The sequence below is a fragment of the Manis pentadactyla genome, chromosome 2 (genome assembly GCF_030020395.1).
Source record: "Manis pentadactyla isolate mManPen7 chromosome 2, mManPen7.hap1, whole genome shotgun sequence".
NCBI classification, from domain to species: Eukaryota; Metazoa; Chordata; class Mammalia; order Pholidota; family Manidae; genus Manis; species Manis pentadactyla.
In genome coordinates this window covers 77,926,766-77,948,031 of record NC_080020.1, presented here as the reverse complement: position 1 = coordinate 77,948,031, position 21,266 = coordinate 77,926,766, and the positions used below count along the sequence as shown (strand labels likewise).

The window sequence follows — 21,266 nt, the reverse complement described above, 5'->3', positions numbered from 1 at the left end:
CATAGTCCTCAACTTTACATGCTGTAAGGACTTGTGCCTACTACTAAAAATCAAATGAAACATATAGTAACTTCCAAAAATGTTTAATTCCATTAAAATATGCTAAGTTCAGCAATAAAAATTTCTCTAAATCACAATAATTAAATAAGACAAGTTCTAACCTAAGGAATGTCATCAATGTAGAATTATAGCTATAGAACACTATTTGTGTTTCCATAGTGATCACAAAATGTATGTCTACTGTGGGGTGTTTACCCAAAAGAAATGAAAATATATGTCCACAAAAACACCTGTACATAATTATTCATAGCAGATTTATTTATAATAGCCAAATGCTAAAAACCTAAATATTCCTCCCAGATGAATGGATAAACAGACTGTGGTATATCCATGCAGTAGGGTATTATTCAACCATAAAGAAGAACTAATTACAAATAAGTGCTATAACATCAGTGAATCTCAAAAACATTATGCTTAGTAAGAGAAGCCAGACACACATGTATTGTATAATGTGATTTTCTAGAATTGACAAAACTAATCTAGAATGACTAGAGTAAATGAGTAGTGGCTAAGGATCTGAGGATGGGAGAAATGATTAAGTGCAAAGGGGAATTAAGTCACTTTTTAAATGTGCTATATTTTGCTTGTGGTAAGGGTTACATGGGTGTTGCCATTTGTCAAAACGCATTGAGCTGTAGACTTAAAATGGAAACATCATATATAAATTATACTAAAAATGATTTTATATGTATATGTACTGAAAGTGTGCTGAAGGAAACAATGAATGGCTTGACAGTTTGATCACACCACTCTGATGGTTGTCAATTCTCTGAAACCCCATTCTTTGACATGGACTGAGTTTTTTTTCAGTATCATCTAAAGAGATACTTTATTTCTAAGAAGTTTTTTTTTTGTTTACAGAATAGTGAGCGGATAATACAGAGAAGTCTCCTATACCACAGTCATGGTTTCCCCTTTTATTAACATCTTGCATTAATGTGGTATATATTATAACTGATGAACCATTATTGATAGGTTGTCTATACAGTTCATAGTTTACATTAGAGTTCATTGTGTTGTACAGTTTTAGTTTTGACAAATGCATAATGTGTTGTATGTCCACCATTACAGCGTCTTACATAATAGTTTTACTGCCTTAAAAATTCCCTATGCTTCACATATTCATCCCTTCCCTCTTTGCCTCCTTTACTGAAACTCTGGCAATCACTGATCTTTTTTAACTGTCTCTGTGGTTTTACCAACTATAGTTTTCTTCTCTAGCTCTTTTAGGTAAGTGCTATATACATACAGCTTCAACGTAAGTTTCTCATGTCTGCCATCCAATCAGATTACCTTCCCTAACTCCTCCTTTTATATAACTATCCTTTCCTGAGGAACTCCTGGAGGGTGGTAGAATAGATCTGCCTATTACAAGCTTCAGCAGAAATAGCTATTCTTGCCCAGAATCCATTCTTCCCTTCTTCCTTTGATTAATAAAAGAAACCCACTCTGTCAAGGTTTGACTGAGCCCTTGCCTACCTAGCTGGAGAATGCATTTCCTGCCTTCCTTTTATCTTGGTGTGGCTTCTGGAATAGGGCAGAAAGAATATGTACAAGTGAAATGAACTGACAAGATTGAGAAAATAAGACATTTATCATGTAATTTTAAACTTGTGTCTCATTACTGGAACATTCTATCCAAAAGATACTGTGAATTAATATTATAAAATAAATCCTATAATTATCTTGTGAGAGACTCAGTTACACTGCATTGCAATTTTTGGTAACAGAAGTGTTCATTGGTTAAAGGAAAACACCAATGGTAATGAAGATTGTATAGCCCTATTTTGGATTTTTTTTTTCATTTTATAGTACCTCAACACAACAAAACAAACAATAAGCCAGAAGACTCATTCTGAGGCCCTGTGGGAAACATGGACATTTACAGTGTAATGGACAAACAGAAGTATGTGAGGGTAAGAAAAAGAATAAGGATGTTCAGGGAGTTGGAAGGAGAATAAGGGGACAGTGGTTTTCCAGAAGCTAAGGGAAACAAGATCTTTTTAGAAGTGATCAACATGTCTAAATAAAACAGAGCTCCAATTAAACAAGGAATGAAAAGAATTTAATGATGAGATCATTACCTTCTTAGTCTCAGTTTTCACATCTATAAAATGGGTATCTCATTATGTTATTAAATTATGTATAAAGCTTCTAGGTTATGGTAGGTGCTCAATAAATTTTAGCTTCCTTCCTTGCTTTTTGTGATTAATTCATCATTTTATTCAACAAATACTTACTACTAGTGAGGAACCCTACCAGAGACTGTGTGTGCAATGATGACAAACCCTGATCTAGAGCACTCTATAGTGTTGTAGGATAAGCACATAAACAGGCCAGTATTATTACTTGCCGTGAGCGATATGGTGAGAGGATATACTTGGAAATGACCTGATTTACTTCAAGTAGTAGGTGAATAGTGAAACTCAAAAACTTCTTAACTTAAAAATTTTTTTTGTTAACATGGTGCTGATGCATGAAAAATATTCCTAATTACTGAATACAATATAACACAGTACATTCTTATTTTTGTCTGTGAAAGCTTTGTTTTTAAGGTAATTGCTGAACTTTGAAAGAGATACTCATCCACTGAAGTTCTCACTCAGAACTCACCACCCTGTACTTAAAAAAAATAAAATTGGCAGCTATCCGATTAATTTATGTCCATAGTTGCTCAAACATGTTAGGAAATTCATCTTTGCTAGCAGTATTGTTTTTTGAATTGAGTTTTACCCTATTTTACAAGCAGTAAAATCTATTCCTTTTTTGAGTTTTGGCAAACAAAACAGTGGTGTAACCACTAACGCAATTAAGGTATAGAACAGTTCCATTACCTACCAAAATTCCCTCAAGCCCTCTATTAGCCAAACTCCTTTGCTGGTCACCTCTCATCAGTGTTCTGTGCCTTTTAAAGACCTTTTTATTTTGAAATAACTATAGACTCACTAGAAGTTATAAAATAGTACTTAAGAGTCCCATACAGCTATTGCCTAGCTTTCTCCAATGGTGCCTTCTTACAGAACTGTTACACAAGATCACAACCGTGCCCTGTACATTTGAAGGCAGGTTTTCCTTTCACTTCTTTGCCTGTGTTTACTCTTTTCACACAAATTTAATTCTGTTGTGTTAAAAGGAGCAGATGCTGTTTTCCATCAGATGTCTGCTGTCGCATTTTCACTACTTCAGTTCCATTACCCGTTATTCCTACATCTTTCTCTAGTCTTTTCTTTATCCCCCGTTTCCCCCCAGTTTAATTCGGCTGCTAGATTTTTTCCCCGAGATATGTGCTACAGATGGTACTATTGTCAATTCTAGAATTCTCAACTTCTACCTCGGTCTTTACGTTTGAGATAGTCGTGCTTGTGCTTAATTGTTACGGTGTTTACAGTAGTTTTTCAGGCTGCACGTATTAGTTGGCATGGTTTTCTAACCTCTTGAGAGACTGTAGTGGCACTGCGTAGTTCAGCCTTATTCCTGCTCTACCTTTTCTCCACTGGTCATCCTTTTATTTTCCAGATTATTTGGCTATTTGTTTGAAGCGACTGTGCAGAGACCTTGAAACCGCTGGCACCTCCCTCCCCCAGGTTTCCGCTCCCTCCCTAGTCTCCTTAATGGGCCGCCTTGGTGCAGGGCAGAGGGAGTAGCAGCCATTGGATTCCCTGGGCCCGCGAGACTAGGGGCGGGGCCTTGGTGGCAGCCGGCGGGTCGGCAGGGAGGTCACGCCCCCGACCTCTTTCCGGCGCACGCGGCCCATGACGTCACTGCCTGCGCGAGCTTGGCTCCAGGGTACGCGGGAGGTCAGTGCGCATGCTCAAATTCAGTTTCTAGCAGCTGCGGCGGCGGTGGAGGGGTGGGGGCTGCGCCTCTTTGCTGGTGGTTCCCCGAGCTCTTTGACTCCGATCCTCCGCCGCCACCCTTGTTGTACTGGGGTCCCATTCCGCTCCCTGGAGCCGCTGGCCGGGGAGGTAGCTCGCAGGTCGATACCCCTCCCCTACTCCCCTCCCCCTCTCCGTCGCCCCGCCCTGCTGTGCTGGGCGGCGGGGCCAGGGGCCGAGCGGAGAGGGGTGAGTTGTCACAGTCGTTTCAGGCCGCCTTGGCCCGGCTCTGCTTCCCAACATCCTGTACCCGACTCTTGGGATGGGGAAGAAGGGCGGGTGGGCGTGGGCGGGAAACATACCTGCCCTGAACAGAAGGCCAGGACGCGGGCCCCACGCCAGTAAGTGCAGGCCTGACCCCGGCTGTCTCGCAGACCCCGCCGCTCGGGTGCAGGCAGCTGGGGCGCGGGGAGGCGCGCACCCGGTGTAACCTGTACTACTGGGCCACTACCGAGACCTCGTCCTGGACCTAGGTAGTCACTAGCACGTGTTTAAAGCCTACAGGGGGACAGCACGTCTGTTCGTGTAACCTAGAAACAGGGTAGTACATGTTTGGAGATTCCAGTGGTCAAGTTCTACTTGAAGGATTCCAGATTCATTAAGTACCAGAAGGAATAACTTAGTATTTATAGCCAACAATTTGTTTTCTCCCAAGTAACCTGTCACGGTATAAGGAAAAGGAATAGTTAACTGATTTATAAAAGTATACTTGTATGATGATAAAAATTATAAAAATTTCAGAAAAGGCAAGGAACAGTAATACATTTTTTAAAGTCAAAATGGAGCCTTGTCAAACAGGCCCACCTCTGAAATTAATTATCTAGGGGACCATACTTTTGCTTGCCATAGTATTGATTAGGGCCCAGTTTATGCTGTTACATTTTTTTGTCTAATGGAGATGCAAATTATTCCTGACTGGGAGAAAAAATACTCTTAAAGGTTGTGGATTTATTGCCGTATTTCCAAGATTTTTATAGTTTTTACTATTCAGCTTGCTCCTTCATGAATTCAGTAAATATTTGCTACAGGCTCACTTTGTATGAATCATGTCTACAACTTTAAAAAATTTACACTTCGACAATGACTAACATTCTTTAGTGGCAAAAACTTAAGTTTATACTTTTCAGGATTGGGAAGTGTAGGCTCTGTGTAGGATTCGGCTACATTATAAAACCTCAGGTAAAATGCTTGTTTTTAAGGGTCAAATATGGGTAAGAGGGAAGATTTACAAAATGAAAACTTGACCAAAAAAAAAAGTTAAGTATTGAGAAATTAAAAAATTTAATTGAAGAAACTAATGAAAGTAGTCTACACTTAGTTCTAAACTAGATTAATTTGGATATAGATTGTTGCAAGATTATTTTTCATTTTGTGGCTCTGTCACCTCTTCAGTTCCCTTTCCACCTTTACACAGGATAAGGTTAACTGAAATGAGGCATTCCAGTTGGGCGTAATGTTTTGTGACAAATTATAAATTGATGGGGATTCTTAATGCTTACAAATTTCTTTGCAAGGTATGCAACCCCTTAGGAAAAAACAAATAGGGCTAATTTATGTAAAACAAATTGCTTAAGATTAGGTTTGATTTAATTATTAATATCTTTGAAGCCTAGAGATATATTTGGGACCCTAGAGAAAGTGTTTGAATCATAAGCATAATCAGGGAACCACAACAACAAAGTGCTATAAAATTTTTTGGTGATTATCTTTTGAAAACAAATATCTTCAGGGGCCAAGCAGGCTGGGTATAAAACGGTTGTAAAGTAGAGGAATGGAAAATAACTCCTACCTAAAAGCATCCAGATAGGGAGAGGTTGTGGAAAACCGCAGAACCAGAGGCTCCTCTCATGGACCTCGCATCCTGGGCCTTGAAGTACTTGATCTCAGGTTTAGACCCAGGGAAGAGTACTTACTAATAAGAATTTAGCTTTGAGGTTAGGGTTATTTCATATCACTGTCATCTGATAGCTTTTAGAGAAAATTTCATTATCTCTGCTGTGCTCAAGAACCTACAATGGTTTTCCTATTGTCCACTGTTTTAAATGGAATCTCTTTTGAGTTTTAAGTCTATAAATTGCTCCCAATCCCCCCTTACCCACATTTTCCCGTGTTACTTAATCTGTACTCTCCAGTCAGGCTCTTTACTTGTCTACCTCATTTTAACCTGTTGGTTGGTTCACTGTTCCCCCACCCCTTTTTTATGTATTGTGTCTCTGCCTTTCAGTATCATCTTAAAATTCAAGGATTACCTGAAATGTAACTCCTCTAAGGCACAGGCCCTTGCTCCAGACTGCTTCAGGTTAAATTGACACATTTAACAGCTGTATTGCCTTGGACAAATTACTTAACCTCTCTGTTCAAATTTCCTCTTCTTTAAAATAGAGAAAGTCACAGTAACTACCTCATAGGGTTGCTGTGAGGATTTAATAAGTTAATACAGCTATTGATATATAATAAGGACTCAGTACATACTATTTCATACTAATTCTTTAAACAGTGGTTGCACAATTTGCCACTGTATTTACTGCCTTGTGTTCTCTAATGTTCTTTTCCATTTGAATCTTTTCTTACAAATTTGTTTACAGACCGTTAAGGGCAAAGAACATAAATTATTTTTCAAAAGTCTCTCTAAGTTCTACAGGATGATTCTGGTGACTCCGTATAATTTTTTTCCCCTGTTTTTCTATCTAGTTTTCTACTATTTTCCATTTTGCATCTAGTGCCTACATTTTAAAAATAAGACCCTGTTTTGTTTTAAAAGTGTTTGAGGTAGCTTATATAAACTATAATAACATACAAAATAAAGACAAATCAGGGTTATGAAATATGAAGCCTGGATAAAAAGGTGAGGTTGGGGTATGTTACACTGAAATATGTACTGTGAAAGTTGTGCAGTTGTTAAAGGTGGGCCATAGACTAAGTTTTGAGCCTCATGATGGTCAAATGAAAGAAAGAAACATACCAGTTGCTCAGAAACACAGCTTCCTTGGAAGTGAATATTTAGTGACTGAAATGCAGGTTGTGATGGGAAGATTTCAAAGATAGGTTAAGAAACTCTAGGGTTAAGTGCTCTAGACTTAGCTCTAACCTACTTCCCAATGTTTCTCAAAGGGGACTTAAATGGCATTTTTATGGGATATTCTGTATATTGTAGGATGCTTATTATACCTGGTGCCTGAACGCTAAATGACAATAGACAACTACAATCCCTATTCTTGGTGAGAACCCAGTATACCACTCATTTCCAAATAACCCTTTAATAGTGGTCCCTCTTGATGTTAAGACCATTGAGTCTTACCTGCCTCTACTTTACCTTACCTATGCCCCACCTACTACCATTTTTTTCATTTTTCATTTAGCACAATTTCCAGGCTCTGTCTTCCAGTAGCTCTTCCATTTTTTGGCATGCCTTTGTCTCCACTTGGTAGATCCTTATTCAAATTTCAAAATTGCAGTCTTTCAAGAAGTGAATTCAAGGCCCTGGAATCTTTTCAATCCCTTTTCTGGAATTCTTCTCTGATTTTCCCAGGAAAATTTTGACACTCCTTCCTATGAGGACACATACAAGTGCTAGGATATTGTAGGTGCTGAGTGAAAGCTTATGGAAATAAGAAGGCACATGAATCTAGTCTTTAATGAAGACTGAAAGAAGAAAAATTTAAAGGGAATGTCTCTTCTGTTACATTTATTCCTCCCTCCCTCCTCCAAAATGGTGCTTGTTGGTATATTTTAAAACACATTGTTCTATCTTCTGTATTCAAACTAGCACTGAGTTTGTAGCTCCTGACATAGTGTCTTTTCTGTACCTTCTTATTTGTTGAATATCTTTGGCCAAGGTCATACCCCATTAGTTCCTGGTTTTGGCCTAATTAACATAGGTACTGACTAGCATCCCACTGTTCAAAGACAGCAAGAGAGTTCGAGCTGGTGGATCAGCTCAATCACCAGTGGTGGAACAATTTCTCTTATGTGCTTGAAGAGAAGTCTTGTTTTATGTAAAAGTGTGATAATCTTATAAAAGTAAGGTCACTGGTATCAGAATGATTAGATCTCATATAAATTTGTTGTTTGGGAAATAGTGAATAGGCTTGAAAGGTGAATTGAAGAAAAGGTACTGTAAAGAGGTAGGTAGAGATCTGTAAAACAAATTCATTAAAGATTTTGAGATTTTCTTTTATTCGTTGACAACTTTTACTTCATCTTTATAGTTTGCCTAACTCTGTAATAGATGCTAAGACAAAATTCTAAGCCAGAAGTCCTCAGATATTTAGATATTGCTCTGTCACTTTTGGTATTCTTTGATGTGAGGAGATGGCTGAGGCTACCCGGATTTTTGTTCCTTTGTAGGTGAACTGGTTTTTCTGCCTGCATTTTTGTTGTTTCCTTTTCTTTAAGAGATTCACTAGGCTACCTCTAGGCATAGATGTCTCAGAAACATAGTGAATACTCTCAATTTATAAGTGTAAATCTTTGTAACCTTCTTTTTTCTGGCTCAGAACAATTTTTCAGTTGTATGTTTGCCTTTGATTTCAGTTCAGAAAAGCCAGTTTTTTGTAGGTTGGATCTGTGTTCTTTGTCCTTCCTATCAATCTACGTGCATTGTTTCATCTTCATCCTTTTTCTTCTGTTTGGAGATCTTCTCGTGTATATGCTGAAATTCTAAATAGTTTTTTTTCTAGCTTCTGTACTATTTTCTTTCATATAGAATTAAGCCTCTACTATTATTATGTTTGAATTATCCCATTTCTTATTTAATCTCTGTTGTTTTCCTCTCATTTCTTGCTTTTAGATGCTGTTTTTTGTTTTGTTGTTTTTTTCAATTGGAAACATAAAGTAGGTGATTTCTGTAAGATAAATTCTAGCCGAAATAAGCAAGTGACGAGAGACAACAAAGGGCCAGGTAGTTTATTTGAGCGCAATTTCCGGGTGAGGTTCACCAGTCTGCAGGGACGCAGGCTGTGGAAGTCGCGCCCAGGAGGGGAGGCGGGGAGTTTTTAAGAGAACAGGGAAGGGAGGGGGAAGTGGGCCACGCTAGGGGTATGTGGGGAATTTTTATTGGCTCAGGGTCGGTTGATGGACAGCCAGAGGTCTCCTCCTTCTGGATGGAGGGTGTCTGCATCTGGGGTTTGTCGGCACGTCATGGGACTGGAATCCAGGAAGAGCTGTTCGTTCCTTCCCCATACGGCACAGAGCTACTTGGTGCTGTTTCTGCTCCGCCTGCATTGTCCTCGCCCTTCTCCCTCTGGTACCTCTAGCCTTACAATTTCTAAGTTTTTCTCCTGATTCCTAGTGTAAGCCCATTACAGAAGCAAGCTTTCCCACTTCCTCTTTATGGCAGTGCTCCTCTTATGGTGCAAGAGCTTCATCTCTTAGGTCCCAAACTGTTATTGATATTTTTGGCTTTCTTTCCTTGACAGAAGAGGAACTTATATAAGGATGGTGTTGTTTGCTTTTCTCAGAGGGAGCAAGATCCCTGTGTTCTCTTCACTACACCTAGTTGCTGGAGGACTTATCTTCTTCATGGTAGATTGGAGAATAAGTTGATACAATCAAATTTATGAAGACTTAGCTCTTTCTGTCCTCAGGAGAGGTCTTCCTTTCTGTTTAATCTTCAGATCCTGTATTTTTGTGTGATTTTTTGAATTGTTTATAGTTTTTTTGAGTTAGACTGTATTCTTCTGAGAGCCCATCCAGTTCCCGCAGCTATATGTTACTGATTTTACATCATAGTATGCAATGCTCCATTGGCTTCATTTTCCACCCCTGCCAATGAACATTTTATGTTTGGGAGAGAACTGCCTTGAAAGAGAATTAGCAAAGGGCATTGGATGTCTGTAGTGGAGGGGGCACCTCAGGCTCTTTTTTCTGAAGATCTAGAATGGGGGAGAGTGAGTTGCCTTCTTACCCTCTTCCTAACTGGACCTACTGCTGCAGAGAACATATTAAGCATCAACTACCAGTAAAGGTTCCTCAATTTCAGCTCAGATACAGTGTTGTATCCCATTTAAACATTGATTTGGGATATGTATTTCAATAGGATGGCAAGGAGGGAACACAGCCTGCTGGCCAGCTGCTGTCAAGATTGAACCCAGCTTCTCTCTTTTGCCCCTTGCTGGTGCTATTTATTGTATTGTTGGGGCCAAGCCTGCTGTGCCCCACCTGTGCTGCCAAAGGCCTTGAAATCTGGCCTATTCACTAGTGCTATCGAAATGATTTGTGTTTTGTCTCAATTTTCTAGCATGATTCCTCCTCAAAAGTATCTCTGGTGCTAATTACAAATCTTTATTTTGGGGCCTTTAAAATCTGGTAATTTTTCTGTCCTGGGCCTAGGATTCTACATTTAAATTTGTACCCCCAGTGCTTCTTTGTTCTCTCAAATTTGAGGACCACTGCCCAAGGACCCTGGTAGGTAAGTGATTAATGTAAATGAATTCAAGCCAAGTTCTCATAAAGGTAATGGACTGAGTTTACCTCCCTAACTAGTAATTGCATGGTTTTTAGCTGAGTCTAAATCTAAAGTTATAATAATGTGAAATCGTTGCAGGAAGGGACAAGTCCAGAGGAAGTTGCCTACTTTTATTAGTTAAAAATAGTCTTTAATGTTTAAAGGTATGCATAGAGTATTCAGTGATAATTACATTTTCATAAGTGATTTTAAGTTCTGGAGAAATTTAGTCATGAAAATGGTTTAGTTTCATAATGACTCTGATGCACATTGATTTAAAAATTGATCAAAAGTGTCTCTGACCAAAACCAAAAAAGAATCAGTTCCACACACATTAGACTTAGAATCACATTAAAAAATGTGGAGGGTGGTAGTGAAAAAAATTTTTTTTAAATTAAAAAGGGTCATTTGAACAATGATTATATGTAGTGTTAGAATTCACTGGGACTGCTTATCTAAGATATATTTAACAGCAGCAGAATAAACTTTGCATTGTCTAGTCTTAGGTTTAACACAGAGTTTAGAAAGACTGCTTTCACTTGGTGGGGAAAAAAATTACTCTACCTTTCCAGTCTTTAGCCTCTGCTGAAGTGATTGTAGAAAGGTTTTGATTGTTTGAGCTTAACAAGAAAAATAAAGCAGCTGTTCAGCAAGAGTAAGACTCAAGGAAAATAGGTGTATTAACAACTTACAGTTTATGACATGAAAGAGCTCTGACTTATTTCCAACTTTTACTTATAATAAGAAATGAGAGCTTTATTGTTTAGATGAGAGGAGACTTGGAATTAGTTCACCTGTGTTTTGTTGTCACCTCTAGTCTGAATTTAAGATAGCTTAAGTCTGCAGATGTAAGTGGTTCATATGTCTCTGGATTTTCATTTGCAAAGCAAGGACTGTTTTTGCAGTTGTTGCTGAATAAGCTGTAGTTGTGGCTGTCTCCATTTTTTCCATAATTTCAGTCACTCATAATATTGAATTTCTGAGATTCTAATTTCTACCTCTTTGAACTTGGTAGAGGACCAGCGAGTATTACAACTTGAAGAGTATGTATAAAAATGTTGATTGTATTATATTTTCATTTTTAATGAGTTGACATATTCTTATTAAGCAAAGAGACTAATTATTCAGTGATATTATATTATGGCACATTATGATGATTTGAATTGAGAAGGATATCATTTTCATATGATATATTTTCTAATTTTGTAATCAAGCCTTAAGTGTTTGTTATTGTATGTAACATCCTTCAGCAAAGCCCATTCCTTAGATAATTTAAAAAGTATTCAACCAAATATTAATTAGTGCTTTGATGTTCAGTCATGTTCCTAGTGGCACAGTGCTGTTAATTAGATAAACTGTGGCTATTGAGTGAAATTTTATGTTTCCACTAACATTTTGAATAGTTCAACAAACCTCAAGTAACTGGAGGGCTTAGGGAATGGAGTGTTTTTACTTAGTTCAATTTTGTTATTTAATAGGGATTTATTTGGAATTTGTAAAATATTCCAAAATATATTAGTAATCTTGATGAATTAAATTCAGTTTTTTAAAATTAGTATCTCTCAATATATGTCAGGGTTCTTATCATATAGTTGGAAAAACTAGTCCTCTGACTGCTCTATTTCTAGTTATGTATCCTCTCTCTGAATGATCAAATGAATTCTCTTATCTATGTAATGCTGATTTAGAATCAATATTTCCAGCCCAGTTTTCTCTTTCCTTCTGAGTTCTAGATCCATCTCAAAATACTTCATAGATTCCTTTACTTGGGTATCTTATAGACATTTCAAACTCAAACTCAGCCTGGCTAAACTAAACCCATCTCTTTCTTCTTCCAGGGATTTTTCAGTCAGTGCACCACCACCTCAGGTAGAGAGATGGGAGTCTGGAATCTTCTGTCTGATCTAGCTCCCACATACAAGGATATTACCAAACTTTGGTTTTTTTGGTATCAGTTTGTCTTCCCTGGTTTATCCTAAGAGCATTTTAACTCATCTTCATCTAGTTAGGCAAGACCTGTAGTGCCTCCCCTGGAAGCCAGAATGCAAATTTGATCAGTGTACTCCCACTTTAAAAACCCTTTTGAGCTCTCAGCCTACAAGGGTCTCCTGTGTCTTTCAGTCTTTCTTCTAATATCCTTCCTCTAATTCTTTATTTCAGTCAAACAAGTTCTTCAGTTACCAGAATTTCTCTTATATTCAGACTTTTGCACATTCTGTTCTTTTTATCCCCCTCCTTTTGCTGTTAGGTTCTTCTGTTCTTCGTTTTAGTATCTCCTTGTCACTTTCTCAACTTGTATCTGCATTGAAACAACTTATTAACTGGAATTCTGTGTATGACCTGGAGATCTCACTCAAAATTGTTCTTAGCCCTTTTGATATCTAACATTCCTTGATACTGCTGTATTTTCCCAGCGCTTCAACCTTCTCTTGGCATCTTTTCCTTTCCTACCTAATCTCCACCTCTGAGCTGTTACCTCCTCAACCCTGATCTTTCCACTGAATCAACCCAGCAAGACCTCAGCTTTGCATTGCATGGACAGTGCAGCTCTTTCTGCTGGTTCCCACACTTGGGTGGCTGAGCATTGCTAAAGGCAGTCACAACATCTCCCAGAGTATTGCATTGCAAATTCAGGCCCCCTAACTTGTCCTGGGCCTCACTTATGTCTGCTGATTTTTAAATGCTGTCTTCTCATTTCCCTCACCAGCAATTCCAAATCTATTTTTCTCACTCTCCATCTATCACTATCCTCTTACTCTTTGTAGACCATCTTGCCTACCCATACCTCAGAATATCTTGTGATCATCAGACTTTGTTGGTTTGCCTTTGAAAATCTCCAAATATATTCATCCTCAAATGCCTTTCTTCCAATTGTGAGGGGCAAGGTGTCTGTTTTTCAAATTCATCCTTCTGTGCTCTTGACCGTATCTCCTCCTAAGCCCTGCAGGGTTTTGCTTCCTAAGTCAGTTTCTCTTTGGTATCTTCACCTTTTCCTTTTCGTCAATCCCCTTTGCTCAGCTTAAACATATATTTGGATATGTTCTTTTCATAGGAAAAACAATATTTTCCTTTAAGCCTGTGTGCTGCTCTGTCACCAATTTATATACCGTCAGCCAAGCTTTTTGTTAAAGTCGCCTATAAAGTTTTCACTGTGTCCTCACTTTTAGTTTTCTCCTTAGCCCATCACAACCGGGCTTCTATATCCACCGCAGAAACTGCTCATTGATGATGTGCAGAACGCATTAATGACTGCTTTGTTTTCAAGTTCCCTGGACTTTTTCAGTCCTTTTCTTAAGTGGCCTTTTGTTTTGACATTCTTGGTTATCTGTTAGTGATTCTCTGCTCCATTGAAGCCTTTATTCCTGGGCTTGGTGGCACTACTCTTGCTAGGATCTCCTCCTAATGCCTGACTTTATTCTCTAGCTCTTTTGTTTGTACCTCTTTTTCTATAGACCCCTTAATGCTGGTCTTCTGAAAGTTCTTTCTCAACCCAGTTCTCTTCTCACTGTGTGTAAAGGTTCCTAACATTTTTGCTAAGACCCCTCAAACAATCTGTTGAAAATGACAGAATCTTTCCAAAATATAGGTAGGCATATACATACAAAATTTAGTGTAAACTTTAATGATCCACCAGGAGCCATATCAAGAATCGCTATGTGCATTCTAGCTGGATGATGTTCATCTTCACAATTTGTCTTCTTTTAAAGAGACAACTTACAGTCCTCTTCGTTGCTCTTGGCTTCTCTCCACAGTATGATGTGTATTCTTTCTGCTGCTTTTCATTGCCTGAGTTTAGATTCTATGACCCCTTATCCAGACCACTGCAACAGCTGCTTATTCTTGTCCCCACTTTCAGGCTTGAACGCTTCAGATCCATCCTCCACAGAGCCTCCAGTGATTTATTATTCTGACCCTTTCATCTCCATGGTCTGACTCTCTATGTCCTATGGAAACAGTCCAAACTCTCATGGCACATAGTCTCCTTCCAGGAAATTCACTATTCCATTTTGTATCATTGAGGGCCTTCTCATCCATTTCTGATCCACTAGTGAGGGCAGACAGAGTTAACTTGCATGTGATTAGACTGTCTATCCCCTTCACTCCCTGTATAACTTTTGTAACCTAAAACTTGTCGTTCTCTGTACCCTTACTTGCCTTTGTTCACACCATCCTCCGATTGGGCCACTGTTCCAACCCTGTACTTTACTCACTGACACTTTGCCCTGCAGAAACTCCTGCTTACCTTAAAAACTTATCTCTCTACCTGTAACCCACACACCCTCCCACATCATCCCCTCTTAATAGAGGACCCTTTTTGTGCCTACCATAATCTGTGATAGCTCCATAATTGTATATGCTTTAAATAGAAGTTCTCTTTTCCAATGTTGTCAGAATTCAGAGTTTAACAGTTAATTGAAAAAGTTTATTAAAGGTAGAGTTAAAAAAATACATGCATACTTGAAACATTTTATTTCAACTTAAATTCTATAAATACATTGATGTGCCAATTTTCTCATGTATGACCAAGGCATTTTCTTTGAGTATGGGTACGTGATTGGAATTCATTGTTCATTCTTGATTACACTGAACCTAGAATGCATTCTCTAGATACTTAGTTTTGGCTTAAAAAAGAAATAGCTCAATCCACTCGTGCAGCAATCTGAATGTCGAATCCTATATTTGTATGATTCTTTTTTAGTCCTCAACCAGTCTTTTCAGTTGCACTGTCCACTTCTAGTTTAATAGTTACTTGTTTTCTTATAGAGACTTACCTTTATAAAGCCTTTCCAAGGCATTAAATCATGGAAATAACAGTTGTCTTTCTTTTTACTTAGACTTTATTGGTTTGGTTTGTGTAGCATTTAATTGAAGTATGTGTTTATACTACCTGAATGTAGTTTGTGGACATACACTTAACTGATGGGAGCAGAGGTGCTTTTATGATCAGCATGCTGTAGACATTTGTCAGTGTTTTTTTATAGGAAATGGACATTGTGTAGATAAATCTGGCTAGCTAGTTGAATGGAAGTTGGTTAGGAGAGTTTCTACTGTAATTTTTGTTGTAAGTCTGCATTATAATACGAGCTTTTATAAGTCAAGGACTATATATTCTTTTAATTTTCATATGTCTAACCTTCACCTGTGCACAGTGCCTATTACTTAGTAGACAATCAGTATGATTTTGTTGAGCAAATGAAGAAATTCTTATGTAGGCCAGACTAAATTTGAATATCAGAAAGAAGAGTGGACTAGGAATCAGCTAATATAGACAGATCATTGGCTCTGAATCCAAACTGGGGTTTGAGTCCTTTCTTCTTTGTGTTCTTGAGCCCATTACTTTGTCTTTTTCATTTGCGGAATGGGGATAACAACAGCCTTTGGCTTATGTGAGGATTAAATGGCAACATGAAGTATCTAGTATAGTGCTTGGCAAGGTGAGCAGTCAATAAGTGGTAATGGTCCTGATGCCGCCCACCACTGAGGAGGACACTGGTACTTCATTGGATCTAGCTGTTCTCATCAAGAGACTTGCTACAAAATCTGTGACTTACCTAACAGTTTTAAAAGTCTCTTTCTTTAAACAATGTTTTGTGTTTTAGACAGATTTATATAACAAATATGTGGGTATTCCTTGATTTGTCACATTTGTAATTTCAATAAAGTAGGTAATTAGTTAGGTGATCATAGCGTTACACCTTGAAGAACAAATACTTTCAGGCTTTAGAACATCATTTGTTAGTGAGTTGAACTCTAATAAAAAGTGTGAAGAACAGCTCAGCTCAGCTTCACTAATCACTGTCACATTATTTGTATAAGAGCTAAGGTAGGAGGTAGTGAAGGAGGTTCTGAGGAGGGTGTTTGGAAGCATTAGCTTAGAAGAAGCGATGAGTGAGATAAAATTAAGCTTTCAAAACTAAGTTTATAGACATACTAAGCTTTCTGAGCCATAGATATGTATTTGTTATAAATCTAGGCTTTGGGGTTTCATGTTGATCACATTTTCTTCCTGATTGAAAAATGGGGATAGGGTGAGAAAGATGGTTTTTGGAAGGGCTCTGTGGTTATCTTCCATTCTACATCCCCAAATTTGGTTTGTTTGAAGAAATGAGTGCATTAGCAGAATTCCTTTCTGTACTCCTTCTATAGCTGATGCTAATACTTAATTTTTATATTGCAGTTATCATTCAGTATGGAAGAATATGAGTTCTTCGGAGAGAAAACATTCCAGCATCATTGTGCAGAATTCATTAAACATTCACAGCAGATAGGCGATGGTTGGGAATGGAGAACTTCAAAGGTAAGAGCTGAAATTTTTATTTCTTATTTCAGTGGCATTTTTTGTTTTTTTGTTTTGCCATGTAAAATCTTAGTAATTGAAACTAATGTATGAAAGCTACTTTGATTTAGTAAAAGGCTTAAATTAAAGGATGTTTTAAGACAGATGTCCGTTTATTACTTCAACTATTTATACTCATTATAATTAGGCTAATGAAGTATTACTAGAAAAGTCCTTAGGTACCCTTCTTTAGTGGGTAAGAATGTTTAGCATATTAATTATATGAATGTAAACAGATGCTTCTGTGGTGCTTCAAACCATTTGTTTACATTATTAATTTTCTGAGGAAACTACTTTTGTCCAGACAGTGGAAAGATAATCTTGAAACCAAACCATAGTCAAATAATCACAACTTCTGAAATATTGAAGACTGTATTAATTGGGAATTACTAATGCAGGCACATTCCAAAAAATCCTTTGGTTCTATTCAGTAACAATAATGTAAAAGGCCTTTTTTTAATTTCCACATTACATTACATTAATAATGTAAAAGTACTCATTTATTTCCACACTTGCATATACTAAGGTTCTCTGCCAAATGCTCTTTCAGAGTTTACTGAAATTTCTTTCTTAAAAAATGAGTAAGTTTTCTCTATGCACATCTTAGCAGAGTCCTGAAAGAGTGACGAGCCCTAAGTCTCTGCTGACTGGCTCTGTTTCCTACATGAGGTCTGAGAACTGTGAACAGTGTTGAGCTGATTGCTGTGATTCAGATGTAGGCCAAGGAAATGCAGGTCTTGATCAGATACAGAGTGTCACTGGGGAGACAGGCCATGCTTACCTCTTGGGTGGTATGCCAGCTAGGCTTTTATCAGGGGTCTCATGACAGAGTTCAGAGTTGTCAGGTCAATTTCATGTGGTAGATTCCAGCCCCACTCTTTAAGTTAGTTATTAAGTTTGTAAGCCCCTACGGCATCCTGTGCTCCAGGATAACACAACTATTCTAGCACCTTTTATTAATTTGTTCCTGAGTATTTTATAATTTTGTTTCTTATTGTACTTGAAATTTTATCCATCTTGATTTATTTTATGATTACTATTGACATAAAAAAGAACTAATTTTTTTATGTTAGTTTAGCAACCATTATTTATAACCAATTTTGTAATCACCTTACTGAATTCTTATAGTTTTCATAGTTCTTCAATGATTCCTCTTGTTATCTTCTAGATTGCATGAGATCATCTGCAAATGAGGGTTTTTTTTCTTGCCCTCTTTGTAATAGTTCTCTGTATTATTTTATGACTTGAGTAGAAAAATTTAATAGTCATAACAAGTCTCCTTGTATCCTGACTTCAGTATTAATGCTTCTGATATATAATGATTAAATAAAATGTTGGTTGCTTATTCATTGAATGAGTATAGATTTCTGACCCCTTTTGATATGTAATAATTTGTGTGATTATTCCTTGGGAGCTTTACCTTTCCACCAGGTTTTTAAAAAATTTTTTATTAAGATATTATTGATATACACTCTTATGAAGGTTTCACATGAAAAAACAATGTAGTTACTACAGTTACCCATATTATCAAGTCCCCACTCATACCCCAATGCAGTCACTGTCCATCAGTGTAGTAAGATGCCACAGATTCACTATTTGCCTTCTCTGTGTTACACTGTTTTCCCTGTGATCCACCACACCATGTGTACTAAACATAATACCCCTCCATCCCCTTCTCCCTCCCTCCCCATGCACCCTCCCACACCCCTCCCCTTTGGTAACCACTAGTCCCTTCTTGGAGTCTCTGGGTCTGCTGCTATTTTGTACCTTCAGTTTTGCTTTGTTGTTATACTCCACAAATGAGGGAAATCATTTGCCACTTGTCTTTCTCTGCCTTATTTCACTGAGCATAATATCCTCCAGCTCCATCCATGTTGTTGAAAATGGTAGGATTTGTTTCTTTCTTATGGCTGAATAGTATTCTATTGTGTACATGTACCACATCTTCTTTATCCATTCATCTACTGATGGACACTTAGGTTGCTTCCATATCTTGGCTAATGTAAAAAGTGCTGCGATAAATATAGGGGTGCATATGTCTTTTTGAATCTGAAAAGTTGTATTCTTTGGGTAAATTCCAAGGAGTGGGATTCCCGGATCAAATGGTATTTCTATTTTGAGCATTTTGAGGAACCTCCATACTGCTTTCCACAATGGTTGAACTAACTTACATTCCCACCAGCAGTGTAGGAGGGTTCCCCTTTCTCCACAACCTTGCCAACATGTGTTGTTGTTTGTCTTTTGGATGGTGGTGATCCTTACTGGTGTGAGGTGATATCTCATTGTGGTTTTAATTTGCATTTCTCTGATGACTAGTGATGTGGAGCATCTTTTCATGTGTCTGATGGCCATCTGAATTTCTTCTTTGGAGAACTGTCTGTTTAGCTCTTCTGCTCACTTTTTAATTGGATTGTTTGCTTTTCCTTTGTTGAAGTGCATGAGCTCTTTGTATATTTTGGATGTCAACCCTTTATTGGATCTGTCATTTATGAATATATTCTCTCATACTGTAGGATGCCTTTTTGTTCTACTGGTGCTGTCCTTTGCTATACAGAAGCTTTCAGCTTGATATAGTCCCAGTTGTTCATTTTTCCTTTTGTTTCCCTTGCTTGAGGAGATGCATTTAGGCAGAAGTTGCTCATGCTTATATTCAGGAGATTTTTGCCTATGTTGTCTTCTAAGAATTTTATGGTTTCATGACTTACATTCAAGTCTTTAATCCATTTCAAGTTTACTTTTGTGTATGGGGTTAAACAATAATCCAGTCTCATTCTCTTGCATGTAGCTGTCCAGTTTTGCCAACACCAGTTGTTGAAGAGACTGTCATTTCCCCATTGTATGTCCATGGCTCCTTTATCATATATTAATTGACCATATATGGTTGGGTTTATATCAGGGCTCTAGTCTGTTCCATTGGTCTCTGGGTCTGTTCTTGTGCCAGTACCAAATTGTCTTGATTACTGTGGCTTTGTAGTAGAGCTTGAAGTTGGGGAGCATAATCCCCTCAGCTTTATTCTCCCTTCTCAGAATTGCTTTGACTATTAGAGATCTTTTGTGGTTCCATATGAATTTTAGAACAATTTTCTCTAGTTCGTTGAAGAATGCTGTTGGTATTTTGATAGGAATTGCATTGAATCTGTAGACTGCTTTAGGCAGGATGGCCATTTTGACAATACTAATTCTTCCCATCCATGAGCATGGGATGTGTTTCCATTTATTGGTATCTTCTTTAATTTCTCTCCTGAGTGTCTTGTAGTTTTCAGGATATAGGTCTTTCTCTTCCTTGGTTAGGTTTATTCCTAGGTATTTTATTCTTTTTGATGCAATTGTGTATGGAATTGTTTTCCTAATTTCTCTCTCTGCTAGTTCATTGTTAGTGTATAGGAATGCCACTGATTTCTCTGTATTAATTTTGTACCCTGCAACTTTACTGAATTCAGATATTAGTTTTAGGAGTTTTGGGGGTGTAGTCTTCAGGGTTTTTTTATGTACAATATCATGTCATCTGCAAACAGGGACAGTTTAACTTCTTCCTTGCCGATCTGGATGCCTTTTATTTCTTTGTGTTGTCTGATTGCTGTGGCTAGGACCTCCCATACTATGTTGAATAGAAGTGGGGAGAGTGGGCATCCTTGTCTTGTTCCCGATCTTCGGTTAAAAGCTGTCAGCTTCTCGCTGTTAAGTTTGATGTTAGCTGTGGGTTTGTCATATATGGCCTTTATTATGTTGAGGTACTTGCCCTCTATACCCATTTAGTTGAGAGTTTTTATCATGAATGGACATTGAATTTTGTCGAATGCTTTTTCAGCATCTATGGAGATGGTCATGCAGTTATTGTCCTTCTTTTTGTTGATGTGATGGATGATGTTGATGAATTTTTGAATGTTGTACCATCCTTGCATCCCTGGAATAAATCCTACTTGATCATGATAGATGAACTTTTTGATGTGTTTTTGAATTCGATTTGCTAATATTTTGTTGAGTGATTTTGCATCTATGTTCATCAGGGATATTGGTCTGTAATTTCCTTTTTTGGTGGTGTCTTTGCCTGGTTTTGGTATTAGAGTGATGCTGGCCTCATAGAATGAGTTTGGAAGTGTTCCCTCTTCTTCTATTCTTTGGAAAACTTTAATGATGAAGGCTATTAGGTCTTCACTAAATGTTTGATAAAATTCAGCAGTGAAGCCATTTGGTCCAGGGGTTTTGTTCTTAGGTAGCTTTTTAATTACCAGTTCAATTTTGTTGCTGGTGATTAGTCTGTTCAGGTTTTCTCTTTCTTTCTGGGTCATCCCTGGAAGGTTGTATTTTTCTAGAAAGTTGTCGATTTCTTCTAGGTTATCCAGTTTGTTAACATATAATTTTTCATAGTATTCTCTAATAATTCTTTGTATTTCTGTGGTGTCTGTGGTGATTTTTCCTTTCTCATTTTTGATTCTGTTTCTGTGAGTAGACTCTCTTTTTTCCTTGATAAGTCTGACTAGGGGTTTATCTATTTTGTTTATTTTCGAGAAACAGTTCTTTCATTGGTTCTATTGTTTTAATCTTTTTG

The 21,266-nt window shown here is 37.7% G+C and overlaps 1 protein-coding gene across 6 annotated transcripts in view; it reads left to right on the top strand.

Moving 5' to 3' along the window:
* Positions 1-3,700: 3,700 nt before the first annotated feature.
* Positions 3,701-21,266, top strand: part of ATG10 (autophagy related 10) — a 270,765-nt gene continuing 253,199 nt past the window's right edge. For 2 of the 6 annotated variants that reach the window (XM_036914205.2, XM_036914206.2), the window contains exons 1-2: positions 3,725-3,857; positions 16,559-16,678. In XM_036914205.2, coding sequence (XP_036770100.1) covers positions 3,813-3,857; positions 16,559-16,678 — 165 coding nt within the window. In that variant the 5' untranslated portion in view covers positions 3,725-3,812. Of the gene's footprint in view, positions 3,858-3,979; positions 4,125-4,385; positions 4,409-16,558; positions 16,679-21,266 lie in introns of those variants that run through there. The other 4 variants (XM_036914212.2, XM_057493820.1, XM_036914210.2 and 1 more) reach the window with 4 other exon arrangements.